At 38.7% G+C, this 15518-nt stretch overlaps 3 protein-coding genes across 3 annotated transcripts in view; all 3 read left to right on the top strand.

Moving 5' to 3' along the window:
- Positions 1–2199, top strand: part of LOC137622535 (DNA ligase 1-like) — a 12888-nt gene extending 10689 nt beyond the window's left edge. The window contains exons 2-3 of the mRNA XM_068353139.1: positions 1740–1883; positions 1993–2199. Of these exons, the coding sequence (XP_068209240.1) occupies positions 1740–1883; positions 1993–2199 (351 nt within the window). The remainder of the gene's footprint in view (positions 1–1739; positions 1884–1992) is intronic.
- Positions 2200–2363: 164 nt separating this feature from the next.
- LOC137622534 (cilia- and flagella-associated protein 251-like) lies at positions 2364–3038 on the top strand. Its single transcript, XM_068353138.1, has 2 exons — positions 2364–2527; positions 2738–3038. Exons 1-2 carry the CDS (start codon positions 2364–2366, stop codon positions 3036–3038), a joined length of 465 nt encoding a protein of 154 aa, XP_068209239.1.
- Positions 3039–4459: 1421 nt separating this feature from the next.
- LOC137622533 (protein FAM200C-like) lies at positions 4460–5326 on the top strand. Its single transcript, XM_068353136.1, has 3 exons — positions 4460–4681; positions 4776–5055; positions 5253–5326. The coding sequence occupies exons 1-3, from the start codon at positions 4460–4462 to the stop codon at positions 5324–5326; spliced, it is 576 nt and encodes a 191-aa protein (XP_068209237.1).
- The last annotated feature ends 10192 nt before the right edge of the window (positions 5327–15518 follow it).

Genomic DNA, 15518 nt, shown 5'->3' with positions numbered 1-15518 from the left:
GATTATGGTAATATTGAAGCCCTTCAACCACGTTAAAGTATTTTCTGCTCAGAAAGGACGTAAATATACTGTATATTAAATAATAATTACAGAACGTGAATTTCTAGTTTCCATATGCAAATATGCGTACCATAAGTACCCATTTTTCTAGTTAAACGAAAAAAATAAATGTTTGGTATTGATAGTAAGGTTTATTTGTCTATGTATATATTTTTTATTTGTTTGTCTTTCTATTTGTCTGTTTATTTGTTTTTCCGTTCGTTTTTATATGACAATTACCTTTAGTGTTGTGAGATATGAAAATTACATACCAAATTCCTGTATTATTGTAAGGTATTCTAAAGCATACTTTATTTACTTCTTAATATACACCTTTATTAGAAATAAGCTAATTAGTTTGTACATATCTCCTCTAAAGATTTTGCGAGGTAAAGCTAACGGGAATTAGGGAGAATTACCTTTTCATTGTTGTATGCTGAAAGGATATCCACAAACACACTTCCATTTTTTCTTAATATCCACCGTATGTTTGTTAGTAGTTTTATATTTCATCAAAAGGTTGTACGAGGTAATCTTACCAGAAAATAGTGAAAATTTACTTTTAAACCTTTTAATATTATCGGATATTCACAAAGACACCAATTATTTTTTCAACATTCATCTTAATCACAAGTATTCTTGTCAGTGAATATGTATTTGAAAAAAAAAAAAATAAATAAATACATAAATAGAAAAAAACAATCTTAACAATAATTATTCAGGTTTAACTTAAATGTTTTAATATCATAGCAGATACACAAACATACTTTAATTGTTTTTTTAATTACAGTTACTCTAATTTTTTATTTCAAATTCTAGATAAAAAAAATACTAAACAATCTTAATGAAAGAAAACCCCACTAACTCAAGCATTTGCTGTATATTCCAACAAATTTCAGAGATATTATGAAACGTGTGAGGCTGCAAGTAGTCGATAGTAATTGACTAGCTGGAAATCCAGCTTTAAATTTTATACTTTTTCTGTTTCTTGTTGTGGAAATTTAAATAGCTACGAAAATTGATCACAGATTTATTGAAGTTGCGAAACTGAATAATAGGAAATCTTGTGTGTTAGAAACAGTAGATGAATAAAAGTTATTTATTGTATTTTATATATCACTGTAAATGATGAATATGCAACCATTTCGCTGTTACAAGTGTTTCCTATGCCATATACCTCAAAAATAAAATACCAAAAGTTATGTATCTGTACAATATATTTCATCCTTTGAAGAGAAGGTATGTAATTTCTCAGTTATTCCCAAAACATTTGAATATGTAAACTAAGTCTTAAACAAATATTTCATCTGCCATAAAAAGCACAATAGGGAAAAAAATCTGTATAGGTTATTGACAATTACTTTATGCCTACTGACTTCCAAGTAGATTCTGATGGTAATGATTTGTAAGAATATGTTTTGAATTGTGTAATGGTACTTACCGGATACAATCTGACAATGTATCAAAAGTATGATTGACACTAACGCTTGTTTAATAAGAACAAATGAACATAAAAAGAAAATATAATTTCATTCATCCGTGCCACAACACACTCTCTCTCTCTCTCTCTCTCTCTCTCTCTCTCTCTCTCTCTCTCTCTCTCTCTCTCTCTCTCTCTCTCTCTCTCTCTCTCTTAAAAGAGACAGTCCATTGAATCTCTTCGTTGTCTATCTAAGGTTTTTATAAGGAAAAACCAATAGTTTCGACCCCTCTTACTAGAAGACCAGTCTTTCATTGAGGAGGAAGAAAAAGAAAAAGAAGAAAAAGGGGAACAGGAGCATGAAAAAGAGAAAGAGAAAAAAAAGGAGGAGGATGAAAAAGAGAACGAAGAAAAGGAGAAGGAGGTGGGCAGCAAGGAAAAGAGAAAGAAAAGAAATAATAGGAGGCGGAGGATGAACAAGAGAACGAAGAGAAAGAGATGAAGGCCATTAAAAACAGAAAGAAAAACAATAGGAGGAGGAGGAGGATGAAAAAGAGAAAGAAGAAAAGATTAATAGTAGAAGAAGGATGATAAAGAAAAAGGATCAAAAGAAAAATAGAAAGGAGAAAAGAGGAGGAGGAGGAGGAGGAAAAGAGAAAAAAGAGAAAGCGGTAGAGGAAGAGGATAAAAGAGAGAAAAAAGAAAAAGAGGAACAGGAGAAGGAGGAAAAAGAGAAATAAGGAAATGAGGGGGTGAAAGAAGAGGATAAGAAGAGAGAAGAAAAAGAGAAGGAGGAAGAGAATGGAAATGAGAAGGAAGAAAAAGAGGAGGATAAAAAAGATAATGAAGAAGAAAAGTAGGAGGGGGGGGGCTTAAAAAAGAAAACGAAGAAAATGTAAAGGAGATGGATAAAAAAAAACAAGAAGAAAAAGAGGAGGAGAAGGTGGATGAAAGAGAAAAAGAAGAGAAAGAGTTCGAGGAGGAGGAGGAGGAGGAAAAAGAGAAAAAACAAAACGAGGAGTGGGAGGAGCATGAAAAAGAGAAAGATGAAAAAGAGGAGGAGGAAGAGCATGAAAAAGAGAAAGAATGAAATAAGAAGGAGGAGGAGAATAAAAAAGAGAAATAGGAAAAAGAGGAGCAGGAGGAGCACAAAAAAAGAGAAAAAAGAAAAAGAGGAGCCGGAGGATCATGAAAAAGAGAAAGAAAAAAGAACACAGGGAAGAGGATGAAAAAAGAAAGACAAAAACAGAGGAGGAGGAGGAGCATGTAAACAGAAAGAAGAAAAAGAGGAGTAAGAGCAGGAGGGAAAGAGCAAGAAGAAAAAGAGGAGGAAGAGCTTGAAAAAAGGAGAAAAGAAATAGAGGATGATGGGTTGGATGAAAAAGAAAAAGAAGAAAAAGAGGAAGAAGGAAAAGAGGAAGAGGACGAGGATGGAAAAGAGATAAAAGTAGAGGAGGAGGAGGTGGAAGAGGATGAAAAAAAAGAGAAAGAAGAAAACGATGAAAAGGAGGAGCACAGAAAAGAGATTGAAGAGGTAAAAGAGGAGGCGGAGGGGCAGGATGAAAAAGAGAAAGATTAAAAAGAGGAGGTGGAGGATGAAAAAGAGAAAGAACAAAAATAGGAGCATCTTATTATAACATATTAATATATAAATCGATGTTATATATAATAAAACTAAATAAAAACTTTAAAACTGATTAAAATTTGAAACCCCAAGAAAACCATAAAACTGCATTTCATAAAAAAAAAATATCAATATCCCTTAAAAGCTTGTAGAGCTATTTCCATTGGAGCACTTTCACTTATGATTTCTCCAAGGAATATATTGACTAAGAGAATATTTGTAAGTTGACAGGGCAACAAAATATGCTCAATGGTTGTATCCATATGGCAAGAACAGCATCGAGGAGTGTGCCTATCCACCAACCTGTCCTTAGATACACATGAGTGAAATTTGCGTGCCCTATACGTAACCGAGTTAAAACAATACTAGACCTTCTGTTCACCTGGAAATGCAACTATGGCTGGACAAAATGCCAAATTGATTTCAATTTGAAATTACTATTTAAATTAGACCATAATCTATTTTACACAGGAACAATACCTGATGTATCCTCAAGAGATGTTCTATCAGCTCTCGAGTTGAAACCAGCCAAACCTTCAGGATGTTAAGTCTAAGTTTCACCTTACACACCACTTATTATTATGCTGAGAGAAAGTTAATTTCTTATCGAAAAAAAAAACAGTACTCAATGATATCTTCGTATGGTAAACTGGAATCGTTCAGAAACGCCATATAGATCTGTTCCACTCTTCTTAACAGACAAGAACGTATGGCTTTTTTTTTTTTTTTTTTTTTCCTGGAGAAAATCGAATCCTATAGCAATGACTCAGATTCTAGCATCATTGATAGCAGTCTAGATTTTATGACATGCTTCAACAGCAGATGACTTGCTACATAGTATCAAGGGCTCACAAGCTATGCACTACATTCAGCTTGCCAGCCAGGGGCAAAATTTTTCAGTCTGTCTTAGAGCTGTCTTGTGTGAAAGAGCAGTCTAGTAGTGTATTGTTAGGTACCACAGATGCGAGAGTTATCATGTCAATTTATTTATTTATTTTTTTTTTTTTTTGGCCTGTGTCATACAATATGTCGATTAATATGAAAAGTCGCATCTTTCATAATTTTGGCATATTTCAATATTTTCTTATTTAGTTATATTTCTTATAATACCATATAATTATATTTGTTATGTATAGATTTCAATAATGAAAACTGTATACTGCTAGTGTTAATATATGATAACAGAAGTGATGAAATAACGTCAAATTTATTGTAGGGGTCTAGTTCATATCTGTTTTCACCACTTGGTCCATTTAATCACGGAACTCTACCTCAAGCTGAAGGAATACTTCACCAAGGTTTATCCAGAAGAGGCCAACAAGGATTTGGCTAACTTCAAATTCAAGAAACACCAGTTAAACGGTTGAGTTAGAATCATGGAACAAAAGTTCTCTTTCAACATAGCAGCCTTGTCAACGCATCATACAGGATTTCCCTTCTTACACAAAATTGGAGAGAAGCTTATTAAACCTTGCAAGGTAGAGGCTGCTTGTTTTGTTAGTGATCAGAACTGTGCCACCAAGGTTAATCAGATAAGAATTTCGGACACCATAGTTAAGCAGCGCATCGATGACATGCCCAAGGACATAAGATCTCAGGTGATATAGAAAATGAAACTGTCGCCTTCTTTGCCATCCAACTTAATGAGACCATAGACGTCCACATATTCCTCAGCTTTTAGTTTTTACTCAGTTCATCTCTGAAAATCATGTGGAGGAGGAGTTCCTCTTCGGCACCCAACTGATGACAAAGGTTAAAGATACCATGAATATAGTGTCCAACTTCTTCGAAGAGAAAAGTCTCTTGTGGGCAGAATTGGTTGGTGTCTGTATGGATGGAGCTCCCAGCGTGCTCGGCTCTAATTCAGGATTTACACCTCTGGTGAAAATTATTAGCTCATATATCCTAACAAGACAATGCCAGATCAACTCTGAGACTCTTGCCTTCTTGACACTTCCTGATCTTCTCAAAGGTACAATTGTAAAGAGTGATCCGCTTCGCCAATCATTGTCAAAAAAAGGGGCACTCATTGCAGTGCTATTTCCTAGCTTGTTCCAAAATATGGATTCTGCTCACCAACACCTCCTCTTCTACACATTTGTTCATTGGATTTTAATTTTCTCGCTTGGGTATTTGAACTATTTGATAAATTGCATATATTTCTGTCAGCCAAAGAGAAGAAAACAGAACCTCTTGCTGAGGATCTGCAACAGAAGATTGTGGAAAAGATGATAATCTGCTAAGAAGAGTTCAAACACTATTTTGATTAAATAAAAATGAAAATGCACAACTGACACTTGGCCACAATCCTTTCCGATGCACTGTGGATGATCTTACTGGTGATATATAAGTAGAATTCTTTGAGCTCATCAATAAGACCGCTGTGAATGTGGAATTCCAGTATCAGCAACAGTTCAACAGCTCGGACTTTTGGGTCAAGATGCCCTCCGCTTTCTGAAAGACCAGAAAAATATGCTCTGGAAGTAGTCAGACCTTTCTCACACTCTTACCTCTGTCAAAGTGGTTCCCATACTCTCCTGGTGATCACATCGAAGGCTATAAACAGCTTGAGTGCTGATGCATACAAGTAGTGTTCCTTGTGTAATACAGACCTCGTATTGATTTGCTTGTAGCAAAATAAGCAGATACTTTATTCATATAAAAATGTTAGTAAATCAGTCATTATTAATAATAGTTGATAATGATCAATGGAGACTATATTTTTCTCTCCGATGTAATTAATATTTAAAATATGAATATAAATATCTGCGCTATTTAAAATTAGTACTATTTTAGAAAGCTTTTAAATATAGGGCTCATGGCAGGTTTGGTACTGCTCTAGGGGATCATATATGGATAACGTTTCGGAAACACTGAGTCACTACTGCATAGTCATGCATCCCAACAGGAGCTTGTTCAATTATACCGTTCATAGTTACATTGGAAAGAATTGGGCTAAAGACGTCCCCCTGAGGCAACCCTTCTTCGTGAGAGTAAACTGATGAAATAAGAGAACCAACTCTCCCTTTTAGGTAACTATCTGACAAAAAATCTTTAATACAATAAAACATAATACCTACAATACTCCAATCAATGAGTTCTAGGTTGAAAAACAATATGATGGTTTTATTTTGTAAGGTATACGCATTTTCAACCTCTCGAGTGAGGAACATAAAAGGGTCATTTGTACTTCTATTTTTGTAAAACCAAACTGTCAGTTAGATAAAAGATTCTTTGATTTCAAATACCTTACTAGTCGAGCATTTACCACTCTTTCATAAATCTCACTAACATAACTAGCTAAAGCAATTGACCTCTAATCTTCAGGGATGTACAATTCCTTGAATGTTTTTATAATAGAAACAATGATCAATATTTTCCAACACTTAGGGGAAGTTCCTGATGTCCAGAAACTATCTAAAATATTTTTAAAAAAATTTTTGCCTTTTTTCGTTAGATTGAAAATCGTGGAATATAGAATATCATTTTCCCCAGGAGATGTTGGAGAAGAAAATGAAATTACATTATCCAATTCTTCCATGGTAATAGGAAGATTATAAGATTCTGAATTTGTAATAACAGGAGGAAAAATCATGGTACTGCTCCTAATATCTCTGAATGCAGGAGGATAGTGTAGGGGACAAGATACATTACAAAAATGCCTACCAAAGGCTTCAGCTACTTCTCCAGCAACAAATATTGAGAGGCTATCAATTCTTAATATAGGCGAGAGATATGGACAGAATCTCTTTGCAACATTTGGATTCTATTCCAGACTAATAAAATAGAGGAATTATATTTCAATTTGCTTATGTTTTTAATACACGAATCTCTCCTTGCTTGTTTAAGAGTTTCCCTTTGATTAGCCAAAGCTTATCGGTATGTTATTTTATTGAATAAGCATAGGTATCTATGATATCACTCGTAGCAAGTTCTTGCTATCTTCTGCGTCAAAGCACATGGCACCACATAAATACTCGTATGCATATACTGAACTATGGAATCCATTTATCTCGTGATGAATTTTATTGGATATATTAAATAATCCCCGGTCAGCTTCCCCTACCTTCCATTTCGGTAAACTGGGAGATGGTATTTTTTTACATAATTCAGGTGAATGGACCAATGATCACTGATAAGATCATACTGGTCAACTATCCATTGATAATCTAACCTCAAACATAAAAAAAACAAATAATGAGGTGTATGGCTGAATCGGAACTATGATACACATCATGTCTTGTAGGGGAACCATCATTCATTAAAGTGATGCCATTCAGTTCAAGCATATGTTCCACTATCAATCCCCATCGATCACAACGTTGTTCTCCCCATAAGGTGTGTTTGGCATGAAAGTCCCCCATCAATATAAAGGGTTGAGAAAGCTGGTTTATTAAGGATTGTAAATCATTAAGTTCTAGCTGACAAGATTTACTATATGCATCTTGAAGTCTATTTTCTAATGTTGGATCAAGAAAAAGTGAATAAATCGTGATCCATTTGTCAGTAAAAATTTTAATTGCACAAGCCTGTAACGCAGAATTCAGGTGAAGAGCTCTGTGATTAACAGACCTATAAAAAGATCAATTATAACCTAAATTGGGAGTATGTTCTCTCTATTTAGTTTCTTATTTACACATTGCAGATATGTAATGTTCTTTAAACAGAACCTGAACTTGTCCTCTATTTGATTTAAATCGACGGATGTTCTATTGCATGAGAGACTTTATTTTGACTTTATTAGTGTTTTTTATGATCGATCAGGTTAGGAACCTAAATCCTGGAGAGAGAGAGCAATATCTAGCCAACTACACTCAGTACTTATTGATCTGGATAATACAGACGATTTTCCAATTGCTGGGCTTTCAGTTGTTTTTTCAGATTTATTTTAATATTTGTATTATGACTCTGAGAATGTGGAGGTGGAGGTGATGGGAGAGGAAGGGGCCTCTTTTGTCTGACAGATTAGCTTCTATTTCCTTTGCCGTCATTGGATTGATGAACTGTTATGTTCAGGTGATGTTGCAGTTTGGTACGGAGAATCCTCTATATCTGGTAGTAAGAAATCTTCAAGATCATTAATCGATCCATTCATAAATGAAGGGGCTATGAGAGAACCAACAGAAGAGGATTTGTGAAACTCACCAGAGAGGGATGGAGGATCCCATCAGAGGGGGTCGAAGGATCCTCACCAGAGGGGGGAGGTGGTGCCCCACCAAAGGGAGCAGGAGTTCAAACAGACTGGGTAGGAGAAGCCACAACAGGAGGTCCCCAAGAGCCCCACCAGGGAGGCCTGAACAGCCTCACCAGGGGGCAGCTGGCGAGCCAAATCAGGGGGCCTCTTGGGAGCCCACCATGTGACCTCGAAGAGCCTCACCAGAGGGAACCCTAGAACTTTTCATTGCATCTGAATAAGATCTCGTTAATAACCTTTTTGCATGTCAGACACTGATGTGGTCTGCATTAGATTCTATCAATTTCTGTTGCTCTTTTTTAAGACAGGGCATTCTTTATCACGGGCTCAATGGTCACCCATACAGTTCAAACACCTTGCAGGTGTCGAACATTCCCCATGATCAGGTTGGCCACTAGGGGAGTGCCGATAACCAAAACAATTAAATAACTGAAGCACTTTCGGTCTTTATGGAGGAATTTTAACAATTCACTGTCAAAAACAATGTCTGGAGGTGAATAAGAATTCGTAAGATTTAAAATAATCAGTGACAAACGGGGCACTTCAAATACCATCCAAATCATATACAGACACATTTCCAGAATCTCTTTCTCATCCAGCTCATATATATCCTCATTAAAGAGAACCCCCTCTGCAGAGCTGAAGTTGTAGAGAGGTCTTATTTATCTAATTGTACTGTCAGGATCAAGCTTATGATTAGGAAGCATTACTGCTTGTCCGTCATTCTTGGTATTCACCAGAAAACTGTTATGTGTGAAGCGAGATATCTCTGATCTATTAACATCGATATTCTGGTTTACTAACCTCTTCACTTTGAAGAGGTTGCCACTCTCACTTCATGTGGTAATAATCAACCACTTAACTGGATCCAGTGGTCTAAGTATTCTAATTAGTTTTGGATCAACAGGTTCAAGATGAGGCCTATATACATCTAAATACCTAGGTGCCTTTTTTTGCTCTTGAAAGCCTATCATTCATGGTATCTAAATTAAACTCCTTGTATGCTTTATCGGCTTCCGTCACTTTATCAAAGATAAACCAGTTTTTAAAATATTTTTTATTCCTGTCAAGTCTTCTGATTTCTTTTATTAATTCAAATATCGAGAACTCTTTGTATATGTTATAAAAACTCCAGTTCAAAGGCACAGGTTTGACTAAAAGGATTACTGTTTTTATAGGTTCCTCACCTGGTTCCAAAGTAACAATGGACCACATAGAAGTATCATTAGCCGACTTCAGAGAAGAAGCAGATTGGTCATCAATGGGTTTGGTGGGTTCACCATAAAGACGAGAAGACATGTTTCATCTGAATATTCCCCCCACCCACCAAGGAGCCACACTTAGAGTATGGGGTCATCCTTCACATTATGGCCACCCTAGGACCAATATCCAGATATACACCACGCCCTCAGTATTTGAGGTGTCATGAAGTCTGTCTAGATGATTCAGATTCATATGCAAGGACAAGGTTTGACATAAAACTTACCTCTCGCTGTGGCACGCCAGTTACTCAAATTCTACTGATATGGCATGCTTTCCATCCCACTCTGCGCCTAATCCAAAGAGGCAGCCAAACCATAATCAAACGCAAGCAAGGTGGTCAACAAGTTCATGCCCCTGAGGAAGAGATTGAAGCAAAAGAGTAAATAATACAAAAGGGAAAGAGAAAGTGCTGATTAATTTAGATGGATCACCAACTAGCCAAGAAGGTCAAATGGGAAGCAACTCCTACCAAACATTAGAGCCCACCTGTCGTTCCTTGAGCTCCCCATCCTCATCAAGGCTTCAGCCATGGGGAGGTGGGGTGGAGAAGCTTCGGTTGTTAAACGTTGTACAGAAACATTTCTTATCAAGATTTTTTTTATGTTCATCACAGTTATCACTCATATTGTTGTTCTTTATTACTTTGGTTCCTCATGATTCGAAAATTTAGCATATTAGACACTTGACAATAAAAGCTTGTATGAATTGATAATAAAATACTTTAGTAACCAACGCTTTCGTGTGTTTAAATACACACTTCTTAAGGATATAAAATGATAACTTTATGCACTTTTACAGATGACACATCAACTTTTGTTTTAACAAAAAACAAAATAATTGTTTTGAAAACCGAATGTTATAGGGAATTACGCAGCACCATTTAAAAAATTTACGGAATATAATAACGCTTTCAAATATATATCCATTTAAATCTATAAACAAATACTTGATGAAATATTAGAGAGTGGTAGTGACATAGAAGTTTTCATTAAAATCTAGATCTTAAAAACACCTTTGGAAATATGAGGATTTACTCTTTCTAGAATTGTTTTATACAATTTAAAAAAATATCTGTATGATTCATTCCGAAATATTTTTCTCCTTTCGATGAAGCTTTTTGGTTATATGAAGATATTTGGAAACCTTTTACCATTTTTGGAAACGTCAGCTCTGATTTACTGCTCTCGTAAGATTACCAACGCTGGAGAATTTCCATTTTGGAGCAACATATTTGAGGACAGAACCATAAAAAACTTCGGACATGGAAATGGAGAGTTTTCTTTCATCAAAAATTTGATAAATAAGAAAGAAAAAAAAAACGTTTTCAGATACAGGATCACATGTTTGACTTAATGATTTCAAAGAGACTTATTCTTTCATATAGTATTGCATATGTTATATATCACATCAGCTGTTACTAGTCCACTGCAGAGTAAAGGCCTCAGATGTATTTTTTTACTTGCATCTGTTTAAGTTACATCTGTGCCAGTGCACACCCATCGTCCTTCCCCTGCTTCTTTTATAATCTGTAGGTGCCCATTCTCTTATTCTTTATGTCCATCTAGTGTTTGTTATTCTCATTATATGTCCTACACATGTCCATTTCTTTTTCGTACATGTTGATACAATAATCCCTGCTTCAGTTTGCCCTTGTATCAATGTTATTTTTTTTTTCATCTCCTCGAGTTGTATCTAGCTTATGTACTAGGGCTTTCGTTAGGCTCAAAGTGTGTGGTACATAAGTTAATACTGGTAGGACCGTCTCATTAGATATCTTCCTTTTTAGAGAAAGTAACCATTTACTTTACATAACCCAATTTCAGTTACAAATAAAAAAAAATTAAGACGGAAAGGTAAATTTAATTGATATTGGAAGAGATCTTATAACAATATGGAAGTGTTAGCTCAGAGAAGCAGTGTCCTTTGTATAAATATCTTGGAAATGTTTTTTTTTTTTTTTTATTAATGAAATGGAAGTTTCCTTGCCAAGCGAATGTAGTGTGTGATGGGCTTATGGGGTGACAGGAGGGGGTTGGTGAGTTCTGGGCCGGGAGGCTCAAGGATGGTCGTGTAAAGTTGAATAAAGGGATTTTGACGAAGGAAAAATCTATTTCTGGGGAGAGACCTGTGGCGCCCGGTGAAAAGAGTCCTTCTAATATACCTTTTCTGATAAAACCTTCCAATTATACCAGAGAAAGATAAAAGCATGGAATGCTGAGGTTACAACCCTCGCGCGAGCACCTTTTGGGTGTCGTGTATAAAGCAAAGGTGCGTGAAATCCACTATTCACAGGTTGTCTTCCATTTAGTTAATTCCTTCGTCTAAGGGATGGGCCGATACAAAGGCCCTAGCCAACCCACTCGCGCCACATCACCCACGCCCCGACGCGAGCGCCATCTGAACAACATCCTTCTGTATTGGCCATGATGGCTTAGAAAGGAAAGGGTGGGATCGTGTAAAATAAAGGGGAAGGGTTTCACCGGGCGCCACAGGTCTCTCCCCAGAAATAGATTTTTCCTTCGTCAAAATCCCTTTTCTGGGTCGACCTGTTGCGGGCGGTGAAAATGTACCAGAGAATGCCTTCCAAGCCCAACAATAACTACTAATATAATGAGGGGAGAGAAACAACACCATGTAAAGAAAATCATATATAAATAAGGTAGGTAAGCATAAAACATAAACTAGCCACAGGGCATAGTGAGAGTAAGGTTAAACAAACATGATAACAGGGAAGCCCCCGAGTATCAGAGTAAACATGCAACAAAACTGACATGGCTAAGAATATCCCAACCTTATAATTACGGTAAACAATAATAGTTACAATCATATTAACCTAATATGTAATAAACTTAGGGCTAACGAACCACCAAGGAAGCGGCGTCGTGGTGCGAGTGGCGGGTAGGAGGGAGAAGAAAAGAGATGGATGAAAGGAAGAACAAAAGATCACTGGGGAGAGATAAGGCTTCCAGATGCAACCGTTGGATATTTAAGACCCTGTAAGTTCTTTAGATAGTGGGGTTTGAAGACCATAGGAGACTTCCAACCCGTGTACTTTTTAAGGTCATCAAAGTCCATATTCTGGAAATAATTGATGGAGGTAGCTACTGACCAGATATCATGAGCATGGGGAAATGATCCCGGATTGGCTTGTTTAATGAAGTATAGGATCTGTTGCCTAATACCACGTATGGAAATGGTGCCTCCTTGTTCTCTGATAAACAAGGGGCCAGACGATCGGGTAGCAGTCCTGGCTAAAAAGGCCCTGAGAGTGGTGACCGGACATAGAGAAGTATCTTGGAGAAGAGGAATAATTTTCCAAGGGGACCACCTATTTTGGGGGTCTTCGTTTTTAGCTAGTCTGGAGAAAGAAGTACTTCACCTGAAGGGAGGAAATCCATGTTTTCTGAGTTTCGTGGGAGAGCTGCTAGTTCCGAGATTCTAGAACCCGAGGCCAAAGCTGTTAGAAATAAAGTCTTCCTAAGAAGAGTGATATAGGAGCAGGATTCGTTGTCCGTGTCGGAGGCCAGTTTGAGGACATCATTTAGAGACCAAGAGACCTTTTGTGGATGAACCGAAGGTCGAAGCCTAGCACATGCTTTTGGAATAGACGAGAAATAAGACTCCGCCAGGTTAATGTTAAACCCAACCAGGAAGACTTTCCTCAGAGCTGACTTTATGGTGGTTATAGTGCTAGCTGCTAGGCCTTTGTCAAATATGGACCTAAAGAAGGAGATGGCTAAATTAGGAGTCATAACCGAATGGTCTGAATTCTTTAAGAAAGCTGCTAGTTTCTTAACTGCCGAATCATATTGGCGAATCGTAGAGTCCCTTTTGTCTGATTCTATAAAGAGGACATTATCTGGGTCGATGTTTGTATCCCTACGAGCCGCAAACTTCATGAAATCCACAAAGTTAGGGTTTTGGCTATCCTTGAGGAATCTGACACAGTCCGAGTTTGGACCACTTGGGTCAGTTTGGGGAATGGGATCCGGAAGGGACGGAGTTTCAACTCGAGGAGGAGAAGAAACCAACTGCTCTTTGGCCAGTGAGGTGCCACTAAAGCCACTGCCCCGTTGATGGAGCGGAGTTTGTGCAAGACTTTCAGTAGAAGATTCACTGGAGGGAATAAGTAGATCTTCTGCCAATGGTTCCAATCCAAGGTTAATGCGTCCATGGCATAAGCCTGAGGGTCCAGGTTCGGTGTCACATAACATGGGAGTTTGTGATTGAGTCGGGTCGCGAATAGATCTACCTGGAGACCTGGAACCAGCCTAAGTATCCACCGGAAGGAGTGCATGTCCAGGGACCACTCCGATTCCAGTGGGCTCGTCCTGGATAATGAGTCTGCTATCACATTCTGGACTCCTACTAGGTGAGTTGCTGACAGGAACCAGTCTTTGTCGGCTGCCAAGGCGAAGATAGTGACCAGGATCTGCTTCAGGTTGGGTGATTTGGATCCCCCTCTGTTGAGGCAGTGGACTACGGCCGTGCTGTCTGAGACTACTCTGATGTGGGTCGACCTCGGAGGAGAGATTCTCTTCAGGGTCAAGAACACCGCCATGGCTTCGAGAATATTGATATGGAACTGCCTCATGGTGGGTGACCAAGAGCCCTGAAACATCTGATGTTGGGAGTAACCCCCCCCCCCATCCACTCAGAGACGCGTCGGTATGAATTGTCACTTGTGGAGAGGGGAACTGTAGAGGAACCAATTTGGAGAGGTTCCTCCGTTCGGACCATGGTTATAGTCTCATTTTCAAGACAGAGGGGATCTTTGAGGTCTTGTCTCTTAAAGGTATTGTCGCTCTCTTTCTCCAAACTCGATTGATGTCTTTGAGTTTGGCTTTTAATAGGAGATCGGTCAGTGAGGCAAATTGGAGAAGGCCGAGGATTCGTTCTAAAGCTCTTCTGGACACCTTTCTGTGTTTGAGAAAGTTCCTGACCTTGGAAGCTATATCCCTTACCTTCTTGGGAGGAAGGGAGAGTCTGTGCTTTGAAAGGTCCCAACGGATGCCTAACCATTCGAAGCGGCTTGATGGTTGTAGGCGGGACTTCTGGAGGTTGACTTGGAAGCCCAGTTTGGCGAGAAAATGGAGTACCTTCGACGTAGCTCTGTTGCATTCCTGGTGCGACTGGGCCCAATTGAGCCAATCGTCCAGATAGGCGATGATCTGTATCCCTTGGTGTCTGAGTTGCTCGAGCACCGTCTCCCCCAGTTTTGTGAATATCCTGGGGGCAATGCTGAGACCGAAGGGCATGACTTTGAATGCAAAGGCTCTCTTGCCGAGACGGAAGCCTAGGTAAGGAGAGAAGTTTCGAGCTACTGGGACATGATAATAGGCGTCGGTAAGATCAATAGAGGTGGTGACGGCCCCACTGGGAAGTAAGGTCCGTACCTGAGAGATAGTCAGCATACGGAACTTGTCGCAAAGGATGTAAGAGTTGAGCTTCTACAAGTGCAGAACTACCCTCAACGCCGACGAGTCTTTCTTTGGGACTGTAAACAGGCGGCCCTGGAATTTCAGGGATCGAACCCGTTTGATTGCTTTCTTCTCGAGTAACTCCGCGGTGTACTCTTCCAGGATGGGAGTGGGTCTCTGGAAGAAGGTCACTGGTGGAGGAGGGGATCCCTGTGACCATTTCCAACCCAAGCCCCTGGATATTATGCTGTGAGCCCATGGACTGAAGGTCCAATGGTCTCGGAAGTGATAAAGTCTCCCTCCTACCGGCATCACATCATTGGAAGGGAGTGAACTTAGGGCCCCTCCCTCCACGGGCACCCTTTGCTCTAGGTCCGCCGCGTTGGCGGAACTGTCCTCTACCTCTGAGACTCCCTCTCTGGTATCCACGAAAGGAACCGGAGGATTCGTAGGCAGGGTTGTATGCAGGAGAGGTCATCCAAGAGGGGTTGGGCTGTGTACCAGGGGGAGCAGCGAGGTAGACTACCTGCTGAGGGGGTGCCTGTTGTTGAGAAGTCG

The sequence above is a fragment of the Palaemon carinicauda genome, chromosome 29 (assembly GCF_036898095.1).
Source record: "Palaemon carinicauda isolate YSFRI2023 chromosome 29, ASM3689809v2, whole genome shotgun sequence".
NCBI lineage: Eukaryota > Metazoa > Arthropoda > Malacostraca > Decapoda > Palaemonidae > Palaemon > Palaemon carinicauda.
This window is presented reverse-complemented; position numbering and strand designations above follow the sequence as displayed.

What these genes read in the sequence shown, in the direction of transcription:
- LOC137622534 (XM_068353138.1), top strand. Translation starts at nt 2,364, where the DNA reads ATGGATAAAAAAAAACAAGAAGAAAAAGAGGAGGAGAAGGTGGATGAA. An exon ending in GAAAAAGAGGAGGAGGAAGA is followed by an intron (nt 2,528 to 2,737) that starts GCATGAAAAAGA and finishes GTAAACAGAAAG; the next exon opens with AAGAAAAAGAGGAGTAAGAG.
- LOC137622533 (XM_068353136.1), top strand. Translation starts at nt 4,460, where the DNA reads ATGGAACAAAAGTTCTCTTTCAACATAGCAGCCTTGTCAACGCATCAT. An exon ending in CCAAGGACATAAGATCTCAG is followed by an intron (nt 4,682 to 4,775) that starts GTGATATAGAAA and finishes GTTTTTACTCAG; the next exon opens with TTCATCTCTGAAAATCATGT. An exon ending in ACTTCCTGATCTTCTCAAAG is followed by an intron (nt 5,056 to 5,252) that starts GTACAATTGTAA and finishes TATTTCTGTCAG; the next exon opens with CCAAAGAGAAGAAAACAGAA.